General features: G+C 29.9%; 4 protein-coding genes across 4 annotated transcripts, besides 1 other annotated feature; 3 read left to right on the top strand and 1 right to left on the bottom strand.

Moving 5' to 3' along the window:
- Positions 1–4,067: 4,067 nt before the first annotated feature.
- TVAGG3_0318700 (uncharacterized protein) lies at positions 4,068–5,240 on the top strand (the record flags this gene model as incomplete). Its single annotated transcript, XM_001581188.1, has 1 exon — positions 4,074–5,207. One exon carries the CDS (start codon positions 4,074–4,076, stop codon positions 5,205–5,207), a length of 1,134 nt encoding a protein of 377 aa, XP_001581238.1.
- Positions 5,241–5,262: 22 nt separating this feature from the next.
- TVAGG3_0318710 (uncharacterized protein) lies at positions 5,263–6,688 on the bottom strand (the record flags this gene model as incomplete). The annotated part of the gene is made up of 1 exon (XM_001581189.1): positions 5,265–6,671. The coding sequence occupies one exon, from the start codon at positions 6,669–6,671 to the stop codon at positions 5,265–5,267; it is 1,407 nt and encodes a 468-aa protein (XP_001581239.1).
- A 2,008-nt stretch (positions 6,689–8,696) lies between these two features.
- Positions 8,697–9,017, top strand: TVAGG3_0318720 (proteasome regulatory particle assembly; the record flags this gene model as incomplete). Its single annotated transcript, XM_001581190.1, has 1 exon — positions 8,697–9,017. The coding sequence occupies one exon, from the start codon at positions 8,697–8,699 to the stop codon at positions 9,015–9,017; it is 321 nt and encodes a 106-aa protein (XP_001581240.1).
- An 890-nt stretch (positions 9,018–9,907) lies between these two features.
- On the top strand, positions 9,908–12,033 carry TVAGG3_0318730 (ankyrin repeat-containing protein DDB G0279043 family; the record flags this gene model as incomplete). The annotated part of the gene is made up of 1 exon (XM_001581191.1): positions 9,908–11,098. One exon carries the CDS (start codon positions 9,908–9,910, stop codon positions 11,096–11,098), a length of 1,191 nt encoding a protein of 396 aa, XP_001581241.1.
- A 1,029-nt stretch (positions 12,034–13,062) lies between these two features.
- Positions 13,063–13,102: part of a mobile genetic element that runs on past the window's edge.

Below are 13,102 nucleotides of genomic sequence, written 5' to 3' on the forward strand. Positions count from 1 at the left end.
TTGCTTCCCTTTAAATCTTTGAATATAAACAGGAACACCATCCTCTAAAATTCGATAATCTATTTTATCTGGTTTTACTTGTTGGGTCATTTATGTAAGAATAAAAAAATAAATTATTTTAAAAATAACTTTAATTTTTTTAATGGTTTATAAATAAATATATTTTAATGCATCGTCTATATATAGATGTAACAAAAAAAGTCACAAAACCCATCATATCCTACTACTATCAAGTTATTTTTTCTGGATAAGATATTATATGGATAATTGGATAGAAAATACAATTATATAATCTTGTACCTGGTTTAATTAAGCTAATTGTCATCAGAAACTTGTAATTTTTATGAATTTCAGATTTTCTTTTCATTACTGCTTTTCTTAATAAGTCATGTTCTTATTTACGTTATAAAGTATGGTATTTACAAATATCAAGTTATCATGTTTTTTGAGAAATTATGAGAAACAAACAAAAATGAAAAAGATAGGAATAGCAATGAATAGTGATGTGGGTATAGAAAATGTAAGAGATATGAATGCAAAGCAATCAGTATTTAGGATATTGACCATAGATTTCGAAAAAAAAAATGCTGCATATTGAGCGAAAACTATGATTATATTATAAGGCTGTCATTTAAAGCATAATGAAACTATTCCCTTTTCATTTTAATCGAATAAGATAGTAAAGATTTTTGAATTAGCTAGAAACTGATGAGATGTTTTCACAAATCAGATTTTTAATCTCTATAATGCATAATTCACTCAATATCTCAATTTTGATATTGCGAGATATTTTTGCTATCGGTTTCGCAATTTTGACACAATAGCAAGAGGGTTCTATAAGCATTATTATCAACGTAGAATCTGAATATCATATCAGAAAATGTCGCAAATCTGACATTTACCCGACCAAATAGCAAAAATAATTGAATACTTTTCGCAAAAACTTTAAAAATCGATAAAAATACGAAATATAGATATTAAAGAGACTTTTTATATAATATTCATAAAGATTTTCCAAAAAATATGATACCGCAAAATTAAAAAAGTGACGTCTTGAGTGGAGTCAAAGGTCGAAATTGCTAGCTAAATGTTTTTTTAGCGAAATTGCGTATTGTACGTTTTTTTCGCAAAACGAAACCCTTATTACAAGATAATTAAAATATATGACCTCATTATAAATTAATTTTAACTCTAGATAATTGAGAAAGCTACAAATTGTTTCTAAATCTTGAAATTATTCGATGTCAATCTAATTTTTCTTGTTATAGTCTACTTCTATGGTGTACAGGTTGTCATAATTACTATTTTAAAGTGTAAAACATGCTTATATCAATCAGGACGTTAAAATGGAAAAGTACATACCAAGCAAATGTTTGGATTTATATGCGACAGCCTTTTTAATGGATGTGACAAAGCGTTTCAATATAGATTTTGATTAAAGCATAACTGCAAATTATAATTTGACTTTATATGTACCAATAATAATGGCAATTATGAGTTTTTTTATATAAATTATATCACACCGCTTCTAGTAATTTTTAGCTTAAGCATATCATCGGCTAATTTTCAAAAAAAAAGAATTTCAAATTTTAATCCAAATTCTTTTCTTAAAATTCACAATCAAATTACAGCTTATCTTTAATAGTCTTATTCATTCTATGCTTTTTTTTCGGCTCCATAAAAGTCATAAATTTTTCCATCATAAATTTGTTAGAAATTGGGTTACCATTGCCAAACATTTGGATAGAAAAAGCCCAATAAATTATACCCAAAGCATCCAAACATGAAGATATCATATAAGAAATATAGTTTAATTCAGTAATTCCCTAAAATCTAAAATGTTTAAGAACGTTTGTTCAATATCTTACAATCTAATTCACAGATTTAGCATATGTACTACGTATCAAATATACAATGTGATCTCTCAATAAGCTTAGAAGGTTAATTATTAAAATTAAATAAAATTCTACAATTAGCGAAAAATAATACGGCAGATAATATGCTTATAGGTAAAGAAATTCAAAGAGCATTCCTTAAATTTTTTCGAAATTTATCAAAACTCGAAGGTAAATCATCGAGTGATATGCGAAAAAAACTTTTTTATTCTATTAATGATAATAAATATATTAGCCATATTAAAACTTTTCATTTTTTAAAACTCATAGAAATACGTTTGATATTCTTCATTAAGAACATATAAAAACGAGTATAATTATCATAATCTGTTAATTTACAATATAAATGCTTTTCTGCTTGTAGTAAATATCAAATAAGAAAATAATAACATTATAAATTTTTCAAATAAGAATATATTATCTAGCATCTAAGCATGAAGATATTTAGAATTTGGATATCTAAATTCTGCTTAGATTACTTTCAAAATATAAGTCAATAATCTTTGATTTTATTAAACGCTAATATTGGATAGTATATTTTCACAATTTAATTGTAGTTAGATAAATGATAATTCATGTAACTCATTGATTTCGATCAAAAGTTATATTCACCTTGTTAAAAAAAATAAAAAAAAAAAACTGGGTGCTTACTGATTTGAACATATTGCCTTTGAACCCCACGACATAACCAGTAGGCTAAACGTACAGTGATTTTTTTTATAAATTCTAGTATAAAATACTTCCCGCAGGGCATTTGTTTAATTATTTCACATTCTGATGACATAATTTTTAATATCATAGATAATGAAAGCGAAAAATATATAAAAATCGACAAACATGTTATAATGAATTGAGAGCTTTACGTGTCAAAAAACACATTTCATACTGATTTCTATAAAAGGTATCTTTATTATAGAAGTGTAAGCTATATCTGTTTGTTTTTTTATTATAACAAATTCAAAATTCTCTTATAAGGATTAGATGAAATCTGTATTACTAAATCATTAGCTAAATGAAGGTTCAAATAGAAAGTAAATATCAATTTATATGATACTGAAACCAAATAGTTCTTTTAATAAAAGATAACACGCTGAAAATTATTGAGTATTTGCAAATCTCAAAAATCTATTGGTGAATTTGGCTCAACTTTTAAAATTATAACATCCATATCAAATCATAAAAGCAGACAAAAATTAAAGCCAAACCTATCGGCCAATTTTTTTTGATATTTTGATTTTTGAGGTATACTTTTAAAAGTGGATTTAAAGCACTGATGAAAAAACATTAACTTCTGTCGTTATGATTATTGATTTAGACAATAATGATTTTAATCTTTGATTATCAAAACACTAAAGTCATCTTTTTAACATTTGCTTGGTAGCATTAACTCAAGTCTAAAGTACTATTTTATGTGGCACTCTTAGAATTTTTGTATTCATTGTACACGCTGAAATAGTACCATTAAAGTTATGGCGGACTTTCAAAAATAGTTTGGTCACCTTTCTGAAAATAATAAGAGTCAATATTTTATAGCTTTTATCAAAGGAACAAAGACAAAATTGCTTTCAAGTCTCAAATTTGAATAAATATTATAGCAATTTCATGTTTTAATTTTTTTCGATAATTGTTATAAGGAGTAATGGTTGATTTGACTAAAGATGAAATTGCACATTAATAAGTGATCATTTTTTCATCATTAATAAGTTATTTTACGCCCACTAACAAATTGAAAAAGGAAATTTTACAATATTCTTTAAATTAAATGGCGAATTATTGATTTTAAAAATGTAGCTAGTATTTTCAAATAATTACTTTGGCTGGGAAGTTTTTAGTCTCTACACTATTTCAATATAAGCTCCATTTTTAAACAGTTTTTAAAAATCGAGCATTGAAAAGTGTGATGAGACTTTGCAATTAAAAAAATTGAGAAAGATGAAAAAAGAATCTAACAAAGTACTTAGAAAATGACAAAAAAATTGAAACACATATTCAAAATTTAAATATTGTCCAAAACATCATCATTTTATCATATTCATTATATTGCGGATGTTGTTAAAATTTGAGAATGAGAATTGATAACCCTTAACATAACGATTTGAGAAGTGGTCAATTTAAATATTTGAAAGATTTACATTTACTGAATTTTTTCCCAAACATCTTTTATTTTACAATTTTTTGATGAGTGAATGCAAATGTAGTTTAGAATTTGAATATAGCAAAATATACCCAATTGCAATGATTCAAGTACCAGAAGTTCTTGAACAGGATTTGCTGGTTATAAGCTCATCTGCAGAATATTTAGAACAAGAGTTACCTGGGTATACGCCGGAGCAAATATGGATTGGATTTGAGCGTTGTGGATATGATCCACAACCTGTACCACAATATATCAAAAGCGGAGGTAATTTGGAAGTTTTACCATTCCATTTGAAAACAAAAGATTGGAATGAGATTTCGCCATGCAGACAGAGTGCCATAAGGGTAATGTACTACAACCCAAATGCATTCTTTTATCGAAATAGACCTCCTGGAGAGGAACCTATGTTCGGTCCCTGGTCAGAAGAAGAAGAAATCGCATTCCACGATCGTTTACAACTCTTCAAAGCATTTGGAATCGCAGAGAAACATTGGGGTATATTTGCTGCCACACAAAAAAGATTTGGTTATACTTGTGCTTCGCATTATAAAAAAGATTATGATCCGTTACGATTTAAAGATCGTCCAAAGCCGGAAATTCCGAATATTCCAAAAGACCAAATACTAGAATATCTCAGAAAAGAAGCTTTCGATATCGTAGTCGCTTGTATCAAAAATGCCGGGCAGTCAAAAGCGCAAATAATTTCCAGATCTACAAATCAGACAATTCCTTCAAAACCAAAAATTCGAAATAGAACAGAGAAACTAGAAATTACTTCAAATATTTTACTGGAAGATGATGATCCAATTATCTCCAGGCGACAATATCAAGAAAAACAACTGAACAAGACGCAGGAGGTTATTAGTGAACCATCTGCCGATATGAATCTCGGAATATTGTCTTCGTGCTCTTCAGATACTCCGAAAAACGAAAAAGAGCAAAAGTCCATAAACTTGGCTTTAGGAGCAAAGGATATGGTTACAGGATTACCTATGAGAACTCCAATGGTTAACCGCGACGGTTTTGTCCTCGATAAAAATACATGGCTTCAAATAGTCACTGGGCGTATAAAATGCCCATTTGACATTACTACTCTTTCGATAGACGATTTAACTGAAGTTACCAATGAGAATTTTGATAGACTTAGTCCATATATTATGAATATTGTTTTCTAATTTACTTTCTTTAAAAATAATGTTAAATATTATATAAAAACGAAACAAATAGATAGTTTATAACATTTTGAGAGCTTTGATATCAGGATCATTATTATTTCCAAACAATTCTTGAAACAATTCCTTTTCATTTTGCTCCGCAAGACGCGATGCGAGGCAATATCTAACATTTGAAACAGGATCAACCGCAAATTTTTTGGCAAGGTCCATAAATTTTGGCTTAATTCCGTAGAGAACAATTGCTTTAGTGACAATTATTCTCGCTTTGAATCCCTTAGTAGAAAGCCATAATAATTTATCTACTATGGCTTGACCGTAAGGAATAAGTTCCGCCCATAGCGGCGCAGAACCATCTCTGATGATAGCGACAAGGTCGCCGCTATATCTGAGAACGTAGTTAAGAAGCCGGGCTCCAAAAATAGGAATGAATTTCTGTGTCTGTATTTGTAATGCGTATCTGAGTCTCCAATCTTTGGCCTTGGCTGGTGAAAGGAACTCGAAAAATGGCTCCTTATCTTCGAACAATTCGGAAAGTTCGTATAAGTGCCATACAAAAGTAACGTTTTTGATTAACATTTTCGTAAATTGTATTAATATAGGCTGGTCTTCTTTCGAAGCACCCTTAACCATATCAAATAAGGCTGCACCAGACTCTACGGGGTAATTATCTGCTGCAACTTTGAATAAATTTTCGATAGCCGAAATTCCATTCGCAACGGCAATTTGTGGAATCGACCTTACAGCGAAGCGTCCAGCACTTGCATCGTTTAATACCTGTGCAAATAATTCCAGATTTTTCGGCGCGATACATCCGAAAACATCTGCAACTCTTTGCTTGACAATCTCGCTGTTATCGTTAGCAGCATTTGTAAGGACGTAGCTAACTACATTCTCATCGAGTGAGCACTTAGGAAGAATATCGACGATGGCTGCGCAGACATAATCGACACGATCGAGGCTCAAAGTATGGAATTGTGCAACAACAAGCTCTGTGTTGCTAACGATCGGGATTAGAGTAGCTGCAAGGGTACGATCCTTGTAATCGTTCGATACGGCGAGAGTTTTGATCTGTTTTGCAACGTATTGGTCGCGATATTTAGATGGAATTCTGCATGCCGTATCTCGATAGAGGTCTATGTAAATAGATGTGTATTTTGTTCCGGAAAGATGTATTGCATTAATTATCTCTGATAATACTGAGGTGTGGATGATTTGTAATCCTTCATCGCCGAAATTATCAATTGTAAGCTTTGCCATCTCGGGAATAAACTTGAATGACTCAGTATCGATCTCTTTTATCTTATCCTTAATGCGAGGAAGCAACGACTTCGTCAGAAAGGAAATGCAAAAAGCATCTTTGTTAATTTCCATCCCTATAAATGGGCTACATATACTTGACACCAAGGCCGAATCAGTAAGCTGAGAAAGATTAAAAGACGGACTACCAACTTCACACTGGGCCATTGGAAATTATATTGACGAATATCAATGACGATAGGGGAAAAACAAAAAACCGTGAAAAATTTTGGCTCAATTTTTTGTTTTTCAAGGCGCGAGAAGTTATCCAAATATATTTAGTGAATAGGTTATGGATGGCTGATCGATCAGAATTTGAGAGTCAATTTTATTTTGGATAAAAAGAAAAGTTTTTTTTTGAGAGGAAGAAAATCAATCTAACAATCAGCATTGAAAACTCAAAAATTCTTTACATGATTTTCCATTTCTACTAAAATGTATTAATAACATATTTAGAGATTATTTCTCTGAAAAGTTTTGTGAATTTTTTTTTCATGCGAGTTTGGCCTCTTTTAATTTTATATTGGTCTGTTGTACTTTGACCTTAGATCGTATGCTGAAACTACATATTTAATAATAAAGGAAAACCTATTATGTTCGGAGTCTGATATTAGTAAATTCTGGGGAAAGCCTCAATCTGCATATACTAAAATTTTGCTTTTTGCTTGGTACAATGGCTATATTTACATTGACATCAAGCACAAATTTCTAAGAGGGATCAAAAATTCTTACTTTTTGATCAAATATAAGAACAATGATGTTAAGGATTGGGTCAAAATCCCAAATTAACCGTGCATTTCCATTTGATTATACTAGGAAATAGATAGAGATGTGATAGGATCGTTCATATTACTCTTGCGTTTCGTGATATCCACCGATTTAACAAATAGTTTTGTTAATTCGATTTATAACCTAGTAATTACAATTTCAACAAGCTGCTTGAAAATATTTTTACACAAAAAATCGATCGGTGACAATCATCAAAATCGAATCTTGCTCTTATGCGTTTTTGAGGAAATAAATGAATAAAATCTTATCAGCCATAAGCAAAAAGATATATTCTTCAAACAGAATCATATCTGCCATGGCATTCCTCGGTAGAAGTGTTAAAATCTCAAAATTTGATAATTGCATACCATGATAAAAGTAACACAACTGACAAATATTATGTGATGCTTGTCATTTAGGTCTCATGCTATTGCTAACTCCTATCGATTCATTTTCATCAGTGCTTCATATCAATTTTCAGTGTTGTAAATAGTATTTAACGCCTATATTATTTCAATCCCATTAACAACTTGGCTCATTATTAAATACTCACTTAAATAAATTTCAAAATAAACAAAATAAGAAAAATACTTCTACTATAATAAATGAAAGCTTTATAATTCTATATAGATATAATTTTTATCTAATTTTCAAGACGAAATAACACTAATATAAACATCGGAATCTCTAATTTATCTCATATAGCTAAATTTAGTAGTAGATTTAGTATTAAAGTATATTTAGCAATTCATCATTAAGAGAACTGACATATTACAGAGCAAATTAGTCTTGGAAAACTATGTCCATCTCAATTTTTTAAATGAAGCATTCAGAATTTTTTGAATTAAAATACTTTGTTATAACTTTCGAATGTGACATTGTTTTTTTTTAAAAATTGAACTATATGTAAACTTTTCAAAAATTGGCGCCAATTTACCAAATAAAATATTCAAAAGGATATTTTGTATCATATTTAATACCTGTTAATCAACAAAGTTAAAACAATATATTTATATTATTCACTTTTTTCATAAATTCATTATGTATCACTATAATGAGCTCATCATTAGAGCACTATACAGAATAAACACCGATGTTGAATCAGCAATTTCCAAAGTCTTTATTGATTTAGATAATCAACTTATTGAATCCATAAAGTATCCACCATTTCGGATTCTTTCATTAATACAAACTGCATCTATATACAATAATAGATATTTTCGATCATATCTATCCATATTTAAGATGTTTTATCTAAAATATCCGCAGATTTCAACAAAAGATGTATCCACTATATTTCAATACTTTTTGAGGAAGGAATTTTGCATTACAATTGGTGAAGAAAAAGAACCCAGGCTCATATTTTACGATTCTGAAAATTATTCAATCGAAGTTCATCAAAAGAATACAATTTTTAAGGCTATTATGGATGACAACAAAGAATTATTTATAATATCTATAGAAAGAGAAGGATTTGATAAAAATCAAAAATTGAAAAGTGATTTTTATCCAGAATCAGAAGAAGGCTATACATTGCTTGAATTATCTTGTTATCATGGAGCTGTAGAATGTTTCAAGTTATTAAGATCAAAATTCAATTCAGAAATCACTCCAAAATGCCTTCAATTTTCATTTTTGGGAGGAAATCCTGATATCATGAGCGAATGTTTAAAAGAGCATGACCCGGATGAAGAATGCATGAAATATGCAATAGCATCACACAACATTGATTTTGTAACTTTTTAGTTAATGAATATGGAATTGATATTGATGTTAATGATTGCATTGATTTTTACAATCTTCAAGCATTTTTTGTTTATTTGGATCTAACAAATCACATTAACAAATGTTTTATTGCTTCGCCATTATTTAATATATCATCACTTTGTGAATATTTTATTGGAATTGGAGCTGACATTAATGCGAAATCTAGGAATGGTATCACAGCTTTACATTCTGCGGCCTTAAAAAACAGTAAGGAAATTGTTCAACTTTTAATTGCACTTGGTGCAGACATTTCCCCTAAAAATATCTATGGGGTAACACCTCTTCATTTTGCATGCGAATCAAATACTATTGATGTTGTGAAACAACTTATTTCTAGTGGGGCAGATATAAAAGCAAAAGATAATCAAGGACAATCTATTCTTTTTTATGCAGGAACTAATGAAAATGTTGAGATATTTAAATACATTTTTTCATTAGGTTTTAACATAAATGAAAGAAACAATAATGGGCATACTGTTTTTCATCATGCAATCACTAATGTTAGGACAGAATTAATAAAATTTCTTATTAAAAATGGTGCAGATATCAATTCAAAAATTGAGGATGGCAAAGCTCCTCTTCATTACGCTGCATTTTTCAACCGAAAAGATCTATTTGATTTACTTATTTCATCCGGAGCTGATATCAATGCCAAAGATGACGTAGAAGCAACAATTCTCCATCATACAGCAAGTTTATATAACTATGATGGAGAAATAGCAAAATATCTAATTTCACACGGTGTTGATGTCAATGCCAGAGATGATAATGGTTTCACGCCTTTATTCTATGCAGCAAAATTTAATTGTAAAATTCTTGGCGAAGTTCTTATTTTTCACAATGCAAACATTAATGCAAAATATAAATACATGCAATCCTCACTTCACATTGCAGCAATAAATAATGCAATTGATGTCGCCGCACTTCTTATTTCAAATGGAGCAGAAATCAATGCTAAGGATTACAATGGGAAAACAGCTCTTCATTTTGCAGTATTAATGAATAATCAAGATATAGTTGAGATGCTTATTTCAAATGGAGCAGATGTCAATTCGATTGATATCGAAGGAAATTCCGTTCTTCTTTTCGCTGTTCTAAACAATAGAAAAGAGATAGCAAGGATTCTAATTTCAAATGGTGCAGATATCAATGCAAAAGACAATGATGGAAAGGCTGCTCTTCATTACTCAGTATTAAATAAGTATCAAGATATGACTGAGTTCCTTGCTTTATACAATGCAGATATTAATATCAGAGACAAATATGGAAAATCTGCTCTTCATTTTGCAACAGAAAAAAACTTGAAGGAAATTGTAGAAATTTTAACAACTTATGGTGCAGATATCAACGCAAAAGATGTTAACGGAGATAGTGTCCTTCATTATTCAATCATTACGAAAAATAAAGACATTACATTATTTCTACTTTCAAATGGAGCAGAAATAAATGCGAAAGATAATTATATGAAAACACCCCTTCATTATGCAACTGATAATAATTTTAAAGAATTAACAGAAATGCTTATTTCCCATGGAGCAGATATTAATGCAAAAGATAATTATTTAAAAACGCCTCTTCATTATGCAATATATCATAATTTTAAACAATTAGCCGATATTCTTATTTCGCATGGAGCAGATATCAATGCACACAATTTTGATGGAAAATCTATCCTTATGTATGCAATCATCCAAAATTGTATTGAAATAGCTAAACTTCTTATTTCAAATGGCACCGATATCAATGTGAAGGATAATAATGGATTAACAACTCTTCATATTGCCATCGAAAAGAAAAATAATGAATTGACAGATTTACTGGTCTTGCATGGATCAGATATCAATGCAAAAGAGAATAAAGGACGAACAGCGCTTCATTATGTTACAATAAAAAAGAATCAAGAAATAGTCGAACTTCTTGTCTCATATGGAGCAGATGTTAATGTAAAGGATAACATCGGTTACACTGCTCTACATTATGCGACAGCGTTAAATTTAATTAATATTGCAGATTTTCTCATATCTCATGGAGCTGAAATCAGCTCAATTGATAAGAACTAGCAAACCACCTTTCATATTGCCTCAGCATTTAATCAAAAAGAAGTTGCAATGCTTTTAATTTCACATTTTTCGATACAAACATGAAGATAATTGAAGGTTATACTTGCTTTCATTTTGCAACATGCAACATAGTATGGAATTTGTCTAATTAGAGGGAAAACTGCACTCCATTTTGTGGCATTGGGCAATTTTAAAGGAATCGCAGAATTACTTATTATAGATTCAAAAGATAATGAAGGAAAAACTCCTCTTCTATATGCCTTTCAAAACAAGAAGAGGAGTTTTTTACCAATACTCTAATTATATAGCTAGAATTATTTAACTGAGAACAAGTATAAAGGAAGAAAAGATACTAAAAAATGAAGCAATGTAATAATTCACAGGAAGTGTGCATATTATACCAAAAGGATTTCCGTAACAAATCGATATTGGATCGCATATTGCACCAAATAAATCTAAATATTGAACTACAAAAAAATCAACTCTTGAATCAAGTTGTTCTAGCCTTATTGATTGATAAATCCCTGGTCGAACAGGCATTACAACTGGCTCTGTCTTATTAAGATAGCTCGGATTATTATTTCTGAATATTGAAATCGTTTGCTTTGTTTCAGTGGTTCCTAAAATAGAAAAATCTGTCGGATATTTCCATGATGAATTATTTACCACTCTGGCAGTATATGAAACGTGAGTTAGATAAATTAATTTTTTGAAAATAACATCAACCCATATTGTTTGATACTCGCCTGAATACATTTGGGAGTAATCTGATGAAACATTAAGCATCGCTGTGCTATATAAACCTGGTAATGCAGGATGGAATAAACTTGAGCTCACAGAAAATGTTGATCTGTCATTAGGATACAGATATCTGATGATCCCATTTTTTGGTCCATTAATTCTGGGAATAAACTTTTGCACATTTTTGATTTCTTTCTCCTTAAAAAATTAAAAAGTGACGTTTATTCTTGCTTATTATAAGCATTACCATGAATAAGTTACATTTAATACCCAAACCAAAAAAATGAATTGTCACTTTTTTGGAGAGCAAAAAATGATAACTTATAAAGAATTAATCTATCACGGCCGCACATATGATATTTTTAGATTTATCAAGTTAATATTAAAACTTTGAATAGCAGTAGATATGTTCTTCATTAAATATGCTATGAACAACTTCAATTTAGTGAAGAAACACCACAAAAAAAGAGGACTGCATAAGCAAAAAAAAGTGACTTAAATTCAAACATGGGAAGATTCTTGACCATCAAATCACCAAATGGAAATCGAAATATAATCCACAAGTAGATCGAAATATGAATGGAAATGTTAAAAACTTGTATCCATATTGTTATTCAACAATTTCATTGCTGTAGAATGAATTTGCTTCTGAATGCATGCCATTTAATAAACATAGTCATCTTTTATTTAATTATTTGCTTAATTATCTCCAACTATCAAAAAAGACTTTAGATATTATATCTCTCTATAGAAACTATTTTATCGAAATTAATGGAAAACAAGGCCAATTCGAAGAAGACATCAATCTTTTGAGTGAAACACCATTAAGAGTTCAAAACGGATATGTAATTGTTAATCCGAGAGATTCTGACAGTTTATCGAAATCAGGCTTTGATTGGAAGAATTTTCAACATTACAAGATCGGATCACATAGTAATCTCACTGTGACAACAACAAGACGTAATAAACAAATGATTAAGACGAATATGACACAAATTTCTCATCACATTTATGCCGCAGCATTTAATTTCGTTGATAATGTAAGTGAGACGCCATTTACTTTGGAATTAACTGGATATCTCTTGGAAGCTGAATATAAAGCGACAATCCTTCAGGCATGGGATAATTCCATCAAATATCCAGGTAAACGAGGATCAAATAAACTTTATTTGACATTACTTGGTAGTGGAGTTTTCGGAAATCCAATTGATGTTATTTGCAATTGTTCCTTATGATGCATACATTATAAATATATACATCATA

The sequence above is a fragment of the Trichomonas vaginalis genome, chromosome V (assembly GCF_026262505.1).
Source record: "Trichomonas vaginalis G3 chromosome V, whole genome shotgun sequence".
NCBI classification, from domain to species: domain Eukaryota; phylum Parabasalia; order Trichomonadida; family Trichomonadidae; genus Trichomonas; species Trichomonas vaginalis.